The sequence below is a fragment of the Thermobia domestica genome, chromosome 1 (genome assembly GCF_964235325.1).
Source record: "Thermobia domestica chromosome 1, izTheDome1.hap1.1, whole genome shotgun sequence".
NCBI classification, from domain to species: domain Eukaryota; kingdom Metazoa; phylum Arthropoda; class Insecta; order Zygentoma; family Lepismatidae; genus Thermobia; species Thermobia domestica.
The window spans coordinates 248445184-248465783 of NC_137454.1; the positions used below are offsets into that span (position 1 = coordinate 248445184).

At 35.2% G+C, this 20600-nt stretch overlaps 1 protein-coding gene and 1 non-coding gene across 3 annotated transcripts in view; both read right to left on the bottom strand.

Moving 5' to 3' along the window:
• Window positions 1-20600, bottom strand: part of LOC145694971 (uncharacterized) — a 62090-nt gene that overhangs the window by 22208 nt on the left and 19282 nt on the right. For both annotated transcript variants that reach the window (XM_081771791.1, XM_081771785.1), the window contains exons 3-4: window positions 8926-9019; window positions 1950-2122 (exon numbers count right to left, since the gene is read on the bottom strand). In XM_081771791.1, coding sequence (XP_081627917.1) covers window positions 1950-2122; window positions 8926-9019 — 267 coding nt within the window. The remainder of the gene's footprint in view (window positions 1-1949; window positions 2123-8925; window positions 9020-20600) is intronic.
• On the bottom strand, window positions 24-96 carry TRNAT-GGU (transfer RNA threonine (anticodon GGU)). The gene has a single exon. It is a non-coding gene; the product is annotated as a tRNA-Thr (tRNA).

The following is a 20600-nucleotide window of genomic DNA, read 5'->3' on the forward strand; positions in this document are numbered from 1 at the left end:
AAAGACTGAAAAAGTGATATGTCTGACTGGACCGAGATTCGAACCCGGGACATCCGGCATACCGTGCCGATGCGTTAACCACTACGCCACCCAGTCCACTTCCAAGAATAGACACTCACTCTCGAGGTCGGTGCTCTCATATCGGACCACAGCCCCTGCTGTTATTGGACAATCCTGTGTCCATATACTGAGCACCTTATGACGGTTGTGATTCTTTCACACACCAGATCCTCTATAGGTGCGAATTCTATAACACACAAAGGGAAAAGGTGACTGACTGGACAGCGACTCGAAACCGGGACCTCCGGCAGATGCGTTATCCACTACGCTACCGAGTCCGCTTTCCAGTTCGAATCACCTGAGTTCTAGTCCCGGTCCTGTTTGTCACTTTTTCACTCTTTGCGTGTTATAGAATTTGTACCTATAGAGGATCTGGTCAGTAAAAAATCGGTTGTTTCTCCTATCATTAGTATATAATAGCTTCTAGCCCCATAAAAGCAGTTTTTCTTGATTTTGTCGAGAACCAAGCATGAGAATTTACCTACAGTATGTCGTTTTATTTAGCTTGATGACATCTATCGACTGATATGTCTTCATATTCTATTGCTCTTTGGACAATATTACCGTTAAAAAAAAAAATAAAAATAAAGCTTAACAGTTAATCATAATTTTGAGTGCATCTCATAAACCATCCTGTATAATACAATCTTGCTAGCGTCATAATGAAAAGCTTGATGAGGTTACACTTCAGATCAGTTTCATCTTAATAGGTAACGTAATTATTATACAGCACAAAGTTTCAGGTTTACAAAAAAAAAAAGTTGTGACGGTTTTCTCAAAAACTACGCATTAGGATTTTTAGTCATGTATATCATTTTGTTCAACACAATGAAATCTATTGATTGGCATATGCCTCATCTTTGGATATTTTTCTTTTCCTAAACGCTAATAATACTGTAGAATTCGTAAACAAAACTGTCTTTAAGACGAGAAACAATTAAACAATTACAAGTAAACTCATTCTCGGAGAGGGCAATGTTTCGGCATCAGACAACCCACTCTCTATGTAACACATCAATGACATATGAACCTGAAAGAATTACCACACTTAACCTAGGTCAGCCTTTAGTCGAAGCCTTCTCCCTCTTCCTAAAACAGATTCCAGCTGAAAGCACAGACAGACAGAAATCGTGGAAATTTAATTCTGAACCTAAGTCTGTTTTTCGATAAGTCTCTTCATTCACAAAATACAGAGAATTACAAACGCACTTACACAAAGAAAATGTTAAAGCGGATTTTCCTTAAGTAGCCGCTTTAAACAAAACAGAAAGAAAAAAAAAAGTCTTCACAGTAAACCGCATTATTTCTTACATGCTTCTACTATTATTCTTTTGTTCCGTCTTCTTCCTCTTTTTTTTATTTTTTAGTATTTTTAATAGTATTAGTAGTCATCGCCGTCGTCGTTTTTCAGTGTCGAGACTATGTTTTGTATGATACATGGCTACACAAACATTTTAATATAAAACTGCATGACCTTATGCTGGTGATCAAACACAAGTCTCGCACCAAAGACGGTAATGATAATCAATCAAGTACAAGGAAGTCCAAATAAGATTGGGCAAAATTGGCGACGTAAAAGAAATAGTTGACAAGACAGACTTCCACTCTTGGTAGCAATGGACTATGAGTTACACTATGTAAAAATGCAACTGTTCAAGACAATTATAATGTATGTGCTTCAAACGGATAGTCGTAAGGTACAAAAACATTAGCATGACCGTCATCAGATCAGAATGGATATAATGTATATATTACTTAATCAACTTAAATATCAGCACCTGAATAAGCAGCCTTCCATGTTTTTGATGGTAGGTAGATTACGTGACAGTAGCCTAATTGGTTAATTACTTACTCACTTATTTACGTACATTTATGTCAGAGTTACCAACCTGAAATAGAGCAGACTTTCTCTGGAAAGTAATTTTGAAAGACAGTCGTGATCTGCTTGACGTATAAGCTTCAAAACCAACTTCAACTCGTGGTTTAATTGTAGCATTGGATTCTAGAACTAATGTGGTTTCTGGTACATAATTAACGACACGGAACAACATTGGGAGATCACCTGCAAAATAAAGAAAATTATATCGTTACTTTTACGCGCATCTTTTTCCTGCTAAACTTTCTCCTATCAATGAGACTATTTTGTTTATCGTTACTGCTATATAAATAATATTCAAGTTCTTAAATTAGTAGCTGATGTAAACAAATGCACGTGTCACGTTGCACATTCATAAATTTGATAGTTAGCTGTCACATACAAAACGTGCAACCAGGAGCACTAAAGATAGTACAGTTTTTCTTTTTCTGCACTGATGTGCTGAAAGCTACACGCATTACCATTCTGCCTTAGCGTCAGTTATCAAATCAACATGGGCGATCCTAGTGAAGAGCCCACATATAGACAAGTGTTCTATTTAATCATATAGAGAACAATTGTGTGATGTAATTACACTTTGTTTACATTCATTGCTTATAGTGCCTAAGGCAAACTGAGAATGAACAAAAAGCCCACTCTGCAACTCAGACTGTCGTTCCTATTAAGATTTACCTTTCACTATATAGAACTCTAGTAACCACCAGAAAACTATTGTCGTTGTAATAATCCTGTAACTGAAAAAATATCTCCAAGTATTCTGAACACGTACACTTTTCAATTAAAAACTAAACACTCAATCATTTTCTAAGAACTTGCATCTGCTTTTCAAAAATAATTGTTGTTAGTATACTTCCAGTGTCCTCACCTTAAATTATAATATTTAATTATTGTGTGTTCGTTTAGAATCATACCTCTATCTATATACGTATATACACTTAACACTTTAAATATACAGGGTGTTAATGAACCATATCGACAAACTGTAATGCCAGGTTGCATCAATCGAGGATTAATCCGTGGATAGGGATTAAACTAAAGTTAATCATCGAAGTGAGGATAATGTGTTGCACCAACACTGATCTGAAGATTATATCGCAAAATCGTCGAATTAAGATTAGCCATCGAAAACGAGAGTTTAATCCTTGATAACGTCGTGATCAGCTGTGAGTAGAGTGAATATGCTTGCAAAAGATTTGGATATTTTAGATGAATCTGAAGTGCTCGAACAGATAGAATATGCTATCCGACCTAGAAGAATAATGAGACAGGAAAAATCCTTTTGAGTACTTCAACGACCATGCAGTTTGTAATCGTTTTCGCCAGTCGAAGTATTCTGTTTTGGATATTTTACAGCGTTTTGTTGCAGGATTACTTGCAGAAGATTATATCAATAATTTGGCTGTTTATGTGGTTATTTATGTGGTTATATGGATATAAATGGTGTTACTGTGCTTATTTCAATTGTTCCTAAAGCAAGAAAGTGATATTTGTATCAATAAATATCTGTCATTACTACAATGGACCAATTAAAGTAGCATACTTGCACTAATTCATTATATTATTTATTTTATTCATTGACTTATTTACTATAGTTTGTGAATTGAAGAAACTATTGATTGCTGCTATCGTGCTTCTACCAATAAGTCAATGAAAGTCGAACCCGTTATGCGCGGATTTTCCTATAAGGTAGATATTAACCATAGTATGTGAAGTACAGTATCTGAAGTCAATGTGCTAATTCATGCCGCGCAACGATAAATGTCTGAGCGTTAAGAGGTTCACGTAACTGTGAAATTTACGTTAGTAATGTGTTGTGTTAATTTTAGCATTTGTGCTGTATCGCCGGACCACACGAAAATCGAAACAAAAAATACCAAAATGTATTACATTTCGTTAGATTAGATTAGATAACATTATATTAGGTTAGGGTTAAGTTTAGAGTTACCCCTCCGTTATATATATATATATAAATTAGGAAAATTTACAGGAGAAATTAGATAAGAAATGATAATTTGGAGTTCTTATGTGTTGTTTAGGTGTGTAGCTTTGGCAGTAAAGTTATGTTTAATACGAGAAAAGATGTGTAGAAGCGAGTGCTATTTGCAAGACTTGGAAAGTTCGATGATTCAGCAGCGTGCCCATTTTGTCAAGAACAGAACCCAATGAACCCCTGCGGGGCTTCTAACCCGTTCCTACTCCTACTCTTACTACTACTAGTACTACTTATACTATGGATCAGTATAGCAAAACTGCACGTTTTGATGTTTTTACTGCTTTTTGTAGGTATGAAGCTGGAGGAGCAACTCTAAACTTAAGCCTTAGGTTAGGTTAGGTTGAGTTACAAGTCAATTATCTTGAAAACAGACACGCGTACATTTTTACAACTTGGAATAAAAAATCAGTATATTCGTATAAATATGGAGTCCGGATATAGGAATGTCATAAAAACTACAGTGCAAAAAACAAAACAAATTGTGCTAGGTGGCCACTAAAAAGCACAAATGCTACCTAACCGAGTCGGGGCAGGGTGAAGCTAGAGGACCCGCACGATAGGGCAGAAGTGCATCCGAAGGGAGCGGGCGCATCAGCAACGGCGTGTACGCGCGTAAGCGAGGGTAGTGAAAACATGTGGATTTTGGCAATGATACGAATTTCAATAGCACTTGTCATGCATTCATACTAATAACTATCCACTAGTAAACATAAAATCCACTCTTTGCAGAAACACATTCTCGTAGTGGCCAGTTAGCAGGTTAGGTTGGTTAACTTACATTTAGTTAGGATATAAAATTCGATAAAACTCAAATACGAGTGTCTGAACTTTGGCACATACGCGCCATTTCCACACTGCCTTATCTGCCACTAAATCATAACAAGTGTACCTCTCCGCCAAATTGTCCCTTCCGCCTCCATATGCAATGCCGCTTACATCGAAAACAATCAACAACAGACACTTCTTTAACTTCAACTTTTCCCATCACATAACTTTCAATCATTCTTCATCAGAAATCAAAATAAATTAACCAATTTACCCGGTAAATTTCCTAAAACTGCTCCGGCGATACAGCACTTAACCCTTAATTTGGTACACAAATATACAAGCAATAAAAAAATCGGGATATTACCTATAACGTCTTTAGTAACGTACAAATACATTATTCAACATATAAGGTAATTTGATGCCATATACAGTGTTTGCACTATCCTCGTTTATATCTATACCCTCCTTCGCTGACGCACACCCTCGCTACCGATCGGGTCACTCCTCTGTGCTCCTACCGTAACTTGCTTAGATAGCATTCATGCTTTTAGTGACCATCTAGCAAGAGTTGGTTAGTGTCTTTTGCGCAATAGTTCTTATCGTATACATACACTGAAGTTCCCCTAAAATGAATCTGTACAAAGGAATAAAAGTCATCACCCCAAGAATGAATATTTAAGAAACAAAAAGTCGATTTACTGAAAAAGAAGTATATATGCAAGGAGTTTGTGCTGGATCCATATGTAAATCTGCACCGCATCGCCAATTGGTAACATTATGCAAACCCGACATTCAACTACTAAAATAAACTTTATTTAATTAAGAGATTGCCATATTTACGTACACCAGTGCTACTTTCTGGAATGAAGTATAACCAACTGGCGACGCAAATGTAAACTTAAACCATTGCTATTTTTTCTTTTTCAGCGGAACTGGCGCGGCGATGTGAATATAAAACTGTGTCAAACTTTGGGTTTTAAAAAGGTTGTCCGAACAGTTGTGGGGGGCGAGACGGGGACATATAACCTTGTTGTTGACATCCCCATTATTCCCTCACTCATACTCATATAACTGTTAAGTACAGTGTGATGGTGAGACACGGCAATATGATGAGTTAACCTAACCTAACCTTTCCTACTATGCCCTACACTTCAAAATAATGGCCTGAATATCGATTGTAAGGTAACCTAACGTAACATAACCTAACTTACTCTACCCTACATTTGGAGCGCTTACCTCTGGTGCGTGGGGTCCCTTGTTCGATTGCAGGCCAACGAATTTTGTCTTGGTCAAGATCGTGTCCGTAGGTTTTCTCAGGGTACTCCCGTTTCCTCCAACATTCTCATTCCACCAATTCTATCATTCACTTGCCTCCCTTAGCCTAAATGACATAGATGTGATACATTATACTTAAAGATTTCATTTCATTTTTCTGCCCTACATTTGAAAATACTGGTTAAACATTGAGCTAACGTAATCTAAGTTAACCTACACTACTCTACCCTACACTAACGTATTCTACCTTAATATTCTCCACTTCTCCCTATCCTACCCTATACTTCAGCGCAAAAACCGAACGTTGGATTTTAGACAAGATGGTATTTGTGTGAAGCTTAGCGTAGTTTGTAGTCAAACATTATTGAAGAAAAATGGACTACCCATCCTTACTTGAAAATGTCGCTTAACAGGCGGATAAAGGAGTATTATCTGCTAGAACAGAGCTGCTATTTTTTTTTTTTTTAATTTAATATTTGGACCCTAGTTATCTATATTTGATTTGGTTTGGAGTTTATCATCCCTTTCAGCAGCGAGGCTATATAAGATGCGGCCCTATAGCTTAATGTAAGATACGAACTACATGAGCTCTCGCCGGCGGATCTTCCACGCCATCCCGCTTATCAAAAAAAAAAAAAAAAAAAAAAAGCACACTCCTATATGTATTTTGGAATATCAGAAACAGCTTCTTTTTTAGTATTTGATATGATATTTTATTTTTTTGTTAAAGGATATGTTTGTCCAAAAGCATTAAAGCATATTTGCCTTCCCGAGCAGTCAACTTCACCCGCTTTCTTCCCATATCTAGTACAAAAGTACATGCTACGCGAATCAGTTTTCAGTTGTGATTGCAGTTTTAGCTAATAAAATGCATGATATTGCATGACGTCATAGTTTTATACAGCTTCCGATTACTCGTGGATAAGTTAATCCTTTCTCACAAACTGTTGGTGCAACGATGTAAGATTATTATCCAAAGATAAAAATAATCAATGGATTATCTTATCCGATCTTAATCTTCGGTTGGTGCAACCGTTCATAAGAGGTGGTACCTCATATCAAAATAAGAGGAAAAGTTCATACGGACTTATGGCGAAAAGTGCATAGTTTCAGAGCTAGGGCTGTCCAAAATCGCGCAAAAGCCAAATTTCAAGAGGTCCTATATCGAACTCCACAAACTGTGGATTGTGGTTCTTATCAGCGTAAAGGAAGCCACCCACACAAAATCCAGAAGTTCATATCTCGTTAATTTTCAATAGGTGCACGGGACATTCCCTCCAGGGTGTAATTCTCTCATATTCTCTCAATAAGGTTTTCAGATATACCCTGATTCGAAGGAGAGTCCAAAGTAGGCAGGAGGTAAGCCTTGACAACAATGGACATCCAATGCTTCGGAGGGAAGTTGGAAGTGTCAGGAACCGGCCGCTTCATGTTTTTTTTGTGTTCGGAGTAACGTGTGATGTGATGTATTTCGTCACAATATACTTCACGTTTTCTTCACTTATATGCAGCTTGCGTTCTCCCGAGTTCGAGAGACCGTGCTACTGACGATCCTTAACACTTCCGACATCGTGCCAAAGAATCCCACGTTCACTGCTATAAAGGCTTATCGTTTGTCTACTTTGAGCCAATCATAAAATCAGAGCATTTCTCAAAATTCGGTTCATGGCATGTCTGGCAATTTCACCCTGTATGGAATACTCTGTACACCAATGAAACATTAATGAAATATGTATTTTTGGATTGCGTATGCGTGACTTACTTTACGCTGATAAGGACCACTATCCACAGCTTCTCGAATTCGATATAGGGTCTCTTGAAATTTGACTTTTTCGCGATTTTGGACAGCCCTACCTCTGAAACTATGCACTTCCCCCACAGGTCCATATGAACTTTTCCTCTTATTTTGACATAAGGAATCACCTCTTACAGTCAGGAATCATTAACACCCTCTGTACATATACTGAAACCTTGTTCTGTACATAAAAAAAGTATCACTAATATTCAAAACTCAAAATTCTGTATTGAATATCTTTCTTTTACTATTCATTTTTTCCATCACTATAGTTGATATTGTAGTTATAATATGCATTATAGATTATAGACGTCAGTATGATACTATGTTTTTATATAATTATTGTTGTGTCTATTGTATAAAAAGTTTTATTGTATAAAAAGTTTTATAAGATCCCCGTTGCTTGATGCAATGACAGTATTGACACAAGAAGGCACAGTGTACATATATATATATATATATATATATATATATATATATATATATATATATATATATATATATTATATTTTGTACTAATTCTGTTTTCTTGTGGTTGAAAAGTTCGAATTGGAAAATTAAATGGACCAAAATTTACCCACCAGAGATTCGCATTTTTCTTTTTATTAACTTGAATTTATCAGATGTTAAGGCAGTGTTGAATATGATGTGATATAGTAGGACGATCTAGGATGTAAACCAACTTTGGATTTCTATTCAAATTTTTCACTCATTGATGTTTTTTAGATACGTCCCAATAATATTTACCTGGTCCTAATCTATTTTTTATTTTCCATTATTATATTTGAGTATTCGTATTATCTTTTATTACACTTCTGAAGTTGTAAAGATACTTTTAAGTTTGCACTACAATAACTGTATCCAGCACAAAGCTCATTTCGCAGGAGCTGGGATCGAACCAGGACCCCACACACCAGAGATAAGCGCTCTACAACTAAGTCACCGTGGCACCCACCCTTGAAATCCTTGAAGAAATGTTTGCAATCTCATACAAAGTAGTTCTGGCACTTCTTGCAGGAACTTTGAAGAAAGAACACAGAATCTGTACATGAGGACTCAGATAATGATCAAAACGTTTTAAACTACTCGTTCACTAAATGCTATACAAACACGTTTCCTAAAATTATATCATGGTTTCAATATTAAAAATTTACCTACCGTACAATGGATATTGTGCAACTGCTTCGTAATATTTTCCTACAGTTATTGGCTTCTTGTCCGCTGAACGAAAATGCTTAATCCACTGGAACCACTTAAAAGGAAAACAAAATCTCAAGTTAAACATTTGTTTACTTACGTAAGTCCACAATTTATTTAGTCACTTCCTTTTACATTATCAAACCTATATCCATTTTTCATAAGCAAGCTATATCCTCTATCTCTACGCAATTAATGTTAATGGCGGTCGAAATAAATTGAAGATGGGCAAAACCGATTTGTATAAAAACCGAAGACCGATTTCTATAAAAACCGAAACCCGAAAAACCGACATTTCGTTTTTTCCAAAACCGGTTCGATTTTTCACCGAAATCAGTTTCGGTTTCCTCCCAAATCGGTTCGGTTTTCACCAAAACTGGTTTCGGTGAAAACTTTTCGAAAACACAAAACTATTTCTGTGGAAACAACGAAACACCATTCTGGTCAGAAATAAAACAAATTTTGGAAAAAAAAAACGGAATCGATTTTGAAGAAAACCGGAACCAGGTAAAAAACCGATAACCGGTTTCAGTGAAAAAACAAAAACCGTTTTTTTTAATTTTCAAAAACCGGTTTCGGTTTTTCTAAAAACCGAAAAAGAAAAACCGGTTTTTGTGCCCACTAGTAGTACTAATATGGTATTACTATAAATAATACTTTACAAAAGTAGAATTAGGAAGAAAGAATAAGAATAATAAATATAGATATAAAATGCAAAGGAAATATAAAACATGGTACAAAGAAATTTAATTAATGATACTAATCAATGCATTCAAATAATTTACTTTACTCTATACAAATAATAACAACTTTGAATAATGCTTATATAATCGACCACAAGAGCAAACGCCATAATTTTTATTTACTTTTCTCTGTCGATAGGACTGAAATGTTGCAGTTATACTAAGTATATCGAGAGATGCAAAAAACGGCTTTTTTGAAAAAAACGGGAATTTTGGAAATTTTGGCTTCTTTTCATTTTCATGATTTTTCTATCTAAATAGCTTTTTTATAGTCTACTCTATAGTTAAATAAGATTTCATGACCTAAATGCCATATCTCGCTCTGGAATTCACCATTATGATGAATGGAGCACATGCTATGTGAATTAAAACAAACATAAAGTATGTAGCATTTAAGGGCAATTTTAGAGGCTGTTTAACTTTATTTTAACTTTAGAGTTATCGACTTTTTTTTCCTAGATCATTTCATTTTTAGTCATCCGTATTTCATTTCTTAGAGCTTAATACTCAAGCTTTTAGGACAAGTTAAACTTATAAATTTCAATATATCCGTTAGAGCGTACGTTTTTCAATATATTCGTGAAAATGTACTTCCACATTCCTGTTATACTGTAGCTGTGCAATTATTTACCAATAATCTTCCGGATAACACCTTGAATACCATTTTATACAAAAAATCAACAGCGGATTTAGAAAAGCATTTTAAGAGGGTTTTCTCTGATTAATGTTTGTTTTTTTTTCTAAAAATCCCTAATTTTTATTTGGGAAGAGCTTGAAGTTTACGAGTCCAGGCATAACTAATATTTCGTTTGTTTTAGAAATTTCGTAATTTCAGATAACAGGGTTCAGACCCTAACGCCCTTCGCAAATCCATCAATGCTCGTAATAACAACGATTTAAAAACAACAAGAAAGGAAGTAGGCCAAGACTCTCAGTACACGCACTATCTCTACACTCACAGATGGAATTAAGAAAAACTTTTGTCAGAATGGTCGAACGCGGGATTGAATCCCGGACTTCCCGATAAAAGCGCAAAAGCTAACCATTCACTCATGAAATGAAATGAAATCTTTCAGTTTTACGTCCCACGCTTATGCTGGTTAGGCTAAAGGAGATGGTGATTATGAGAAATGAATGAAATGGTGGAATGAAGAAAGTGGGAGGAAACGGGAGAACCCCGAGAAAACCCACGAACACGGTGTTTGTCCATCACAAAGTCCACACGGCGCGAGCTGGGATCGAACCAGGGACCCCAAGCACGGGAGGTGAACGCTCTACCACTGAGCCCACTCACTCATGTTTGTTGTGCATTTGTGTTTGACTTTAATGTATTCCGTAGTTTTTCTTTTTTAAAAATGGGAGAGTTCCGTAATGATATGTTGAATTCCTCTTGTTAAAAATTCAGAAATTTTGACTGTAAATCGTGATGGTGGTTATATAAAACTTAACTGTAAAATTTCAAGTATATACAAAATTACCCAAAACGAAGATTTTGAGCAGGCTTTAAGCATATCATATAAATGTAAGTATTTCTCTTATGTTCTCTTTCAAATACTAAACAAACGTATCCATTACCTACATATCCACATACTAAAAGAACATACTAGGATTTACATCAATCCATTTTTAATATATTTTCATTACATAAACTAACTGTTTACACAGTATAGACCCTCTTCCCTAGCAACTTACTAATATGAGTATGTGCCATTATCTCAAAACCTTATCAGCCCGTGTCCTCATTCCATACCTACCAACAGATATATGAAGTCTTATTTCGCAAATCCAATCAATACATGTCTGTTTTGGGCTGTTGAATTCTTCAAAGGAAGGCATTCCGTTCACTGGAGCTGGAAATGCGTTTACATACATATGTCTCTCAGGGATCTGTGGGTGGCGACCTGTTAGGGTCTAGTGTATATTTAACCCGGTGCGAAATCCCTACATCTGTTCTTCGAGAAGCCACATCAGTTCGAGAAGAACAAGATTTTAAAAGATGGAGTATCTGACTTATTTCATACTAGAATAGCATTGCTTTACTAGTACGTTATAAGATTTATCAGGCGCTCTAAAACTCGCGTCCGTGCTTAGCGGAGAATGTTGTTAAAAAGTATTTAAAAAAAAAAAAAAAAAACTGAAACCATATGAAATTTAACCTCCAGGGTCTTGTTTCAGCAGTAGGGTCTGGTAAAAATGTGACCAAGTAGTAACACTGCATGGAGTAGGAGTGACATGTGTTACGAGTAACTGAGCAATCCGTGTTCTAATGCCACCCACTCCTTCGATTTTTTTAACGCTATTTCATGATAAATGTCAATAACAACAATGAAACAAAGTGGGAATAGTGAGTAGAAACAGAAATAAACACCTTGACATGAATGTCTGTGCGTGCCAACATTGGGAGTCAAATAACGCTCACGCGCACTGAAGGTAAGCTGCTTAGCACGCGAGGAATTCGCACATCATACATATGGAACTAATTTGCTTGTCAGAACACCTACAACCTTGTTCATTTTAAACAAGCCGGGAAGCACAAACTAAACACGTTGATACATTAACATGGTATGTCAATGTGTTTATTTTTGTTTGTCTACGCTATTCTAACTTCCGTTTCAACGCTGCTTAATTACATTTATCTTGAAATAATGTTTTGACCCGTAATTAAAAAAAAAAAAAAAATGTGATTTCAACATGGATCGTCCAGTTGTCAGTGAAATGCGTTACCCCTACTCCATGCCATCCAATAATAATGTTTTTTTGTTAGACATTTTTCATGTGTGGTGCTGTATTGCCACATCATCAAAGCTTTACCGGGCCCTACCGCCGATTTCGTTTTCTTTTACCTAGAGCAGCAACCTCTCCTCCCGAGCTCTGAGCATGGGCGTGAGCAGAAGCCCAGATATATACCGGTAATATATAGTGTCTGAATAATCACCTCCTTTTAAGACCGATTCTTACTGAAATGGAATTACTCATCGCAAAAGCAATCCTAATCCATGAGAAACTCTCTTCATGGCGATCACCTCTTCTCAAGGCCAACAACCATAAGTTTTTGTCACAAAACATTATATATTTAATCAGTTTAAAGCGACCACAAGCATGTGTTTCGTCAGATTAGCTACTTGTAGTGCTGTAAGCAGTAGGAAAGTAATATTAGTTACTGAGCTGAGCTGATTACTTGAAAGTAGGTGAACCCTGGGGTCAGAAAAAATTTGAGGGCTTTCTTCGGAAGTGAGCATCTGTGCTGACTAACATATTTCTCGAAAAATCACAATAACACCTTTTCCCACTTCATTTATTGTTCTAGTTGTGACAGAGCTTGTCAAAAGCTTGAAAGCAACTGCCTTGGGCTACTTCGAGTGATTTTCTTCTCTTTCTGAATCGATAATTATGAAGTCATAACAGCTTACATTAATAAATGCATGATAGCTGTACTTGGAATTTGATTTCTTTATTTACTGTCCTAATGATGAGTAATATATAGTGAATACCACAACAGAGATTTTCACCACCTCCTACAAATAGGCACCTGATTTCAGTTTTAATATCCTGATTTGAAAACCCTATCTTAGTAAATCAGTTACTCTTCTTTCAGAAGACCACTTTTCTAGATCAATTTTAGTTGAAATTTTTGGATAGTAGATTTAAAAAGGTTTTACTATGTAAGTCAGAATAGTATCGGTACTAATTAAAATGAATGTTATTGACCGTATCACGGTTAAACTGTTGAACTCATTGAGAAACGTTTTGAATAAAGTTAGAACTTACCCCGAACTGTTGATTAAACGTGATATGGTAAACAGAGTAGCTGGGATTAAAAAGTTATGCCAAAAACACATTCTTTCAGGCCATAACAATAGATTCATTGATTATTATATTTAAATATTATAAATTTTTCATTGTTACAAATAATAAAATATCTTTTATTGTTTCTAACATAGACTTACAACAAACCACACAATGTCAACGACGAAACAAACAAACCTAAGAAAGAAAACCAGGCATGTTTTGTCCAACGACAGACCTAAATATATATATATATAAAAGAGGGAAACACGCAAGAAGTTAAACAACGAGAGAAACGACTGACAGGAATCAGGAGAGCAGAAACTACAGAGGGATACTCTTTCACTATTACACCTTGACTGGAAAGCGGAATCTCTGGCGGAGAGTAAAATTTTCGCAAACGGCTGCACCGTTTGAAATGAATTTTTGAACACTTGGTTCGAGCTGGATATTTTAAATGAAACATGCACCCTAAAAGGGGTAAGAAGAGAATTCCTTATATACCTTTCAAATATTTCCCATAAACTTATAAATACTTCTCCCGTATTAAGAACAAGCGTTCAGCTAGTAAGACATAATAAAAGGAAATTTTAGATGAGCTAGCGTACTCTGTGGCCACGTGGAAGTCCTACGAATTTTAAATATATACAAATATGTAAATAAAACTCAATTATTAAAGGAGTAGTTACACTTAGAAATGCATTTTTTACAATTTATTTCCATTTGTAGAGTTGAAAATTCTAAAAGGAATGGTGTTTATTTGATCGCGATACGTTCAGTCGTTAGCGAGTAACAGAAGAAGAAAGATTTTGTGATGACGTCATAAGTGGGCAAGAAGCGAGAGCAGGCTTACATACTACACAGTGCCAAGCATTTCGTTTGTGAGAGGTGCGGTTGCACGTTTTAAGTGCGGTTTCCTTTTCCAGAACTGATTGCAAACACTTACAAATATCATCTGCATGTAGAAAATGATATCTGATGGTGGGCTGTACAAACGTCTTCATAATATTATAAAACGTATCCTATAAAGCATGAGTTCAGCGTTTCAAAAAAAAAAAAAAAAAAAAAACAATATGTAAATAGATGGCGGACGAGATTGCTGCAACACCTAAGCACCTTTCCTTTAATTATTCTTCCGATTTCCAAACATAAGTATGTTCATTTTCACGTTTTGTTGCAATTTTTAACGCTGACCCTAGAATTTTGAGGTTCAAGGTATGTACAGGAGCGTAACATATGAGGCAAAAATGAAATAACATCTGTAAAGTTTGCCAGAATACGAGAAACACTTCACCGATTAAATTTATTTTATTCTCATAGCTGTCCGCGGAACAACTCTCATCACCCGTTTCATCATCATTGTCACATGATACAGAGAAATTAAACGATGGTTCAATGTCTTGAGGAACAGTCATCGTCACTGATTCCTTCTACAAAGCGGTATATTTCACTCCCTAATTCACTTTGTATAGCTTATTTCTATTGCAGTATCTTCAGAATCATGAGTGACATCGTCTCTATTACCCTCTAATGCCTCGTCTTGACTACAACCATCAATTGCGTCTTGTACGATATTTGTACGTTGGTAACTGGACATAGATCGGTGCTTGTTCAATGGCTCGGATTTTAAACCTTTCAATAATATACTTGGAACAGCATTCTTTCTCAGTTTGCGTGTAAATAATTCTCCTGTGTTATGAGCAAGCTTATCAAAAATATTTTTATTTATTTTTTGTTTATTATTCATAAAATTTGCATATGCAATCTATAATTTATATTCAGATTTAATATATACATTTAATTAGTTTCGTTATTCTTTATACATTATATTTCAAGCAATCATTCTGATATTATTTTATTTTATTTAAAATTTCATTAAGTTTAGTGGCAGAACAGAAAACTTCTTTTTTTTATATTTGTGGCAAGTTCTGTATGAATTTTGAAACTTCAGGGAGATAGAGGTTAGTGACCTTTAGAATACCAAATATTGCCAACCTATAGTATCTAAGAAATACTATAAACAAGATTCTTTCAATGTGTTATAACTATTATAGAAATATATTGTAAGAAAAGGAAAGAAATTCTAAGGATGGACAAAACAAAATTGGCGACAGAAAGTCGCTGAGCAATCTTTTGTTAAACTATACACACCTAGATACGAATTTTCGAATACAATACGTGAGAAATTGTTTCACTGACCGCGATTTTCACACTTTTAATGGAACCGCTACCTCTCCGGTGGGGGTGGTTCAACAGTTCTGGGTGCCTAGTCAGCGAACCTTCATCAATTCAATTTTCATATTGTTCCAGGGTTACCAGAAGGTACTGATATATGAAATATATTTTTGAATATAAATTCCAACCTCTAACAATTCTTGGACATATCCGATATAGTTATATTAGTATATAGAATCGCGATCCTTACCGTATTTTCTTTATAGAATAGCTATTTTGGCAGTTTGCTATTCTTTGCTTAATTTTTAACTCAGTATGTTGATTCTGGCACTCCCGGCATGCCTTGGAGTGTGATGGAAGGTAGCAGAAGACAATTGTCTACCACCAACAAGTTATTTGGTATTTTTTCTGCTTTTTGACAATGACAACTCCACCCAAGTGTATAAATGTAAAATAGGATATTTAAATATTGGTTTTCAACTTTTGTTACATGTCAATTGTAATTCGTTAATCAGTAATATCATTAATTATAAATGTAAACAGAAAAGGATATCGGTCACTGAGAGAGGTTGTTTACATTCGAAAATGAAACAGTAACCGCTAGAGGGATACACCTGTTAGGCCTCTCGCAAGCAACCCTTTGTGAAAGAAAGTCCCGCTATCCTCTGGCAATGAAAAAAAAAAAAAAAAAAAAAAAAAACTTTTGCAGCCCCGCGAAGGAGGCGAGTTTTGGTAAAATATAGCGTTTGTGGTATAACAAAAGGAAATGAGAGTAAAACATAGGGTTAGTTGAAGATCGACTGTCACCAATGTTAGACAATATTTTTTTTTTTATGAGAAACTGAGAGTTGAAGTCATATCTTCATACATACATAACTTCAGCCGTAAAGAATAGAGCACAGTGTTATATGGACATCTGTTATAAAAAGATATTTATTTTGAAGAACCACATTTTATTTGGTTCTAAAGTATATAATCGTTATTGACAAAGTTACAACTGAAAATGTCTGACAAGTAAACGAATATCAGTTGCATACCAAAAGTGAAAACACTATGTGTTAATAGCTGAACTTCATTTTTACATCATTGAATTATTTTATTAAACACAAGATGCCAATGTGTTTTATCAGTATTCTGAATAGAAGATAACATCTAAAGACAGTGACTTCCAATGAAGGATAATTGGACCTCTCCCGGAGAATCATCTGAAGTGAAGTGTAATTACAGTGACTGTGAACTGAAATATCTTGTTTAAACGGTTTAGTGACAGTGAACATTTGAATTTGAGAGAGATCTCTATTATTATTTTTTTTAAAACAAAGAAAATCATTTAAGCAGTTATCAAGTTGATAAAAAAAATATATCTATTGAATATCTAGTGTGTATATATATATCTATATATATTGCGTGTGGTGTTGTTGTGTGTTCAGTAGTGAAATTAAAAATAAATATGTGTGCATTTTCTATAAAGTGTGTGGAGTTTTTAATTGAATACTTAGCCGCAGGGTGAGTACAAAATAACTTGTAATATATATATATATATATATATATATATATATATATATATATATATATATATATATATATATATATATATATATATTTACTTTTCAGGCATTTCAGGATATGTTGTGTCTGCCAGAGTTAACTAATGCAATTTGATGATAAATTCACATTTTCTAAATATTAAAAACAATATCTTACCTAAGTCAGATCTTCAAGCAGCATTACTGTCCCTAACGGGGCAATGGGACGTTAATATAGAACTCATGTTTACAGGAATGTAAATTCTAACTTTATTTGTAATTTGGCTCTACCGACACTAAATTAATTTTTTTATTTATTTTTGGCTAATCTAAATTTTTATTAATTATTTACAACATTTAAATATCATTTGCATGTGTCATACATTCCTGTTGTGAGAGGGTGAGATGGGTATTGAAAGCACCTCCCACCTGTCTCATGCTCTTAACAATAATTTGGCGCCCATGCGTGTAAGCTTGATCACGCTGGTCATTGTGTTACATAAAATCGCTCCAGCGTGTTGCTAGACTAAATGTTGCATCTGTCATTGCAAATGAGAATTTATCATCACAAGTCAAAATTAACTGTTCGCGAATATATTTTCCCATATCTGGTCCAAGAATTGTTACATAATTAAGTATGAAGCTCATTAATACAAAAGTTATGTTTTAGATGTAAACAATAAAGGGGGAGATAATTTTTAGAATTTTAAAAAATCGAGTTTTAGAGATAATTTTTGAGATTTTTTAGAGAAAGTTAATGGTATTGACTCGGTCACAAAAGAGAAAGATGGATGAAAATCTGGTATTCTTAGATTATGCACAAAGGTTGAGTCCTTCAGAGGAAGACATAATAAATGTCCAAGAAATAAGTGAAGTAGCAACAGGTGATAGGAGAGAAATATTAGAAGTTAGGCAATCACAAGGTGATAAAGTAGAACGTAGTCAAGAAGAGACAGGAGATAAAGAGAAAGCTAGGCCAAGTAATCCTGTAGTACCACCATTAGGAGTAAATAGTGAGGAAATGAGAAATCTAATGGAATTTATAAAATTAACGATAGTTGCTTCACAGAAGGAAATAGAACAGAAAATTGATAATACTGAAAGGAAAATAGATTGTACAAATCGTAAGTTAGATCAAACGAACGCTTGCCAAAAAGAAATAGAAAGTAAACCTTTGCAGGTTGAAGAAAAATTAGAGAATACAAACACAGAAATTAGAAATGCGCGTAGGGATTTTGAAAATGCTCACAAGGATTTAGAAGAAAGATTATCTAAAGCTCTCGAAAATACAAAGCAACAGTTACATAATGATCTTGAGAAAACAGTAAATCAAGTAGATGGTGCATTAGGAAAGGTAAACGATAGGATTGAGGCCACTGAAAATTCAATTGTAAGTGTTAGGACAGAAATAGGTTCAAAACTAGTCACATTAGAAGAGAAAAATGACACTATTCAAAATGAAATAGTTCACACTAGATCAGAATTTGAAGATAAGTTAGAAAATGTAATCGCAGGACAGGTCAGTTTGCAAGAAGACATAGAGAAAAAAATTAGTGAGGCCAATACTGTGTTCAAACAAAATGTAATAGAAAAAGTACAAAATTTAGAAGGAAAGCTTATTGCATTAGATAATGTTACCAACAAGAAAGTTCAAGAATTATGTAATTCAATAAGTAGGCTACAAGATAGGACACAAGGCGAAGAATGTAGGGGAATGCATGTCAATAATGAAAATACAGGCAATGGTAATAGGTCAGACAGTGTAACCTTTCAATTAGAACAGGAATTACCATCATGTTCAAGGGCAGTAGGTGATAATACGTTCCAACCAATAAGCTCACCACCTGCACAGTCAGTAACTCAGATGGATAGTCAGGTTGCCTTGGCAACGGCTATGAATTCCTTTTTACATAGAGATTTAAAGTTACCGTGTTTTCAAGGATTAGAAGATGAGGCCCAGACTTATAGCTTCCTTGTTGACCTAGATAATTATTTTGAACTAACTGGTGTCAACACTGAAGCACGTCTGTCCTTCATCTCTCGCACATTAAAAGGTAGTGCCTTGCAATGGTTTAAAGTCATGAGAAGCAAGATTGTTACATATTCAGACTTTATAACAGCATTTAAAGCCACATATTTGAATCAAGAAAGATTAGCTGCTTTAAGAGCAAACATATTGACAAGTCAATTCAATCCAAAAGTACACAAAAGCGCATCGGAGTACTTGCTCCACTTGCTACACTTAAATGCGGTCTTAGACCCTCCCCTTGAAGAGAAAATCCTGTTAAAGGTTCTTCCGCGCCAACTTTCGCCTTCTCTTTTCAGGATTATAATAGCCGCAAAACCAGAAACTATTTCAGAATTACTCACGCTTGTGACGGAAGTTCAGTATTCATACCAGGATAGGATTAATGTCCCTCAGAGGAGGAGCATTAATATGCTAGAGGTCACACGTGAACAACACGAGACCACACAGCCACAAAGGAACAATCGTGTTCACAGACAAAACCGTGGTCCTTACTCTAGAAATGCAAGAGGTCGCGTAGAAAGGACTGAAAGAAATTCCAATGCAAATGAAGAGACCTCAAGAGGGCGTGGCCGAAATACTGAAAATCAATCATCCAGAAATAACAGACACAATTCTCAAAACGCATCTCATCAAAACACGAGACCACAGAGAGGTACACGGGGTGTAAATACAAGGAATTTTTACAGCCGTAGTAGTAATAATAATAATAACAGGAACACATATGATGACACAGAACAAATTCAAGTATTAGAAACATATGACAGCAGACAAACTTCCAACACTTACACAGCACAAGGAAATACAACCAGTGCAAGGGAAAACAATCGCAATGAACAATGAGAATTTCCAGCATGCACTGAGGAAGAGTTGATACTTGACATCCGAAATAACGAACCCAGTATCCAACTAGTGGTCCAACCCCAGTGCGTGCTCAATGACAGTCAAAACAGTAATAATGGTAGTATGATACACAATGAAAAAGAAACTTCATTGAAGATTTTAGAATATAGGTCATTAGAAGAAAAAGAAAATTGTGTCACTTGTGCAAAGATAATAGAAAAGAAATATTTTGATCAAAGTAGTGACATAGAAAATAACTCAGTTAAGTTAGTATTAAAAGATGGTAAAAGTGTGTTAATTAGTAAACCCGTATTTGAACAAGCAAACGGAATATTTGATGAATTGCTTGATATTCGAGACGAGCCTGTGACTCGAAACAATATTATACATTTACCGGAAATTAATGTAATGATTTATGCGCAGTCAATCAATGCATTGCTAGACAGTGGGTCATCCATCTCAGCATTGAGTGAAAATCTTTGGAACACAGTTAAGGACAGTAATCCCGCACCTCCTTTTTTGAAAAGTAACAATATG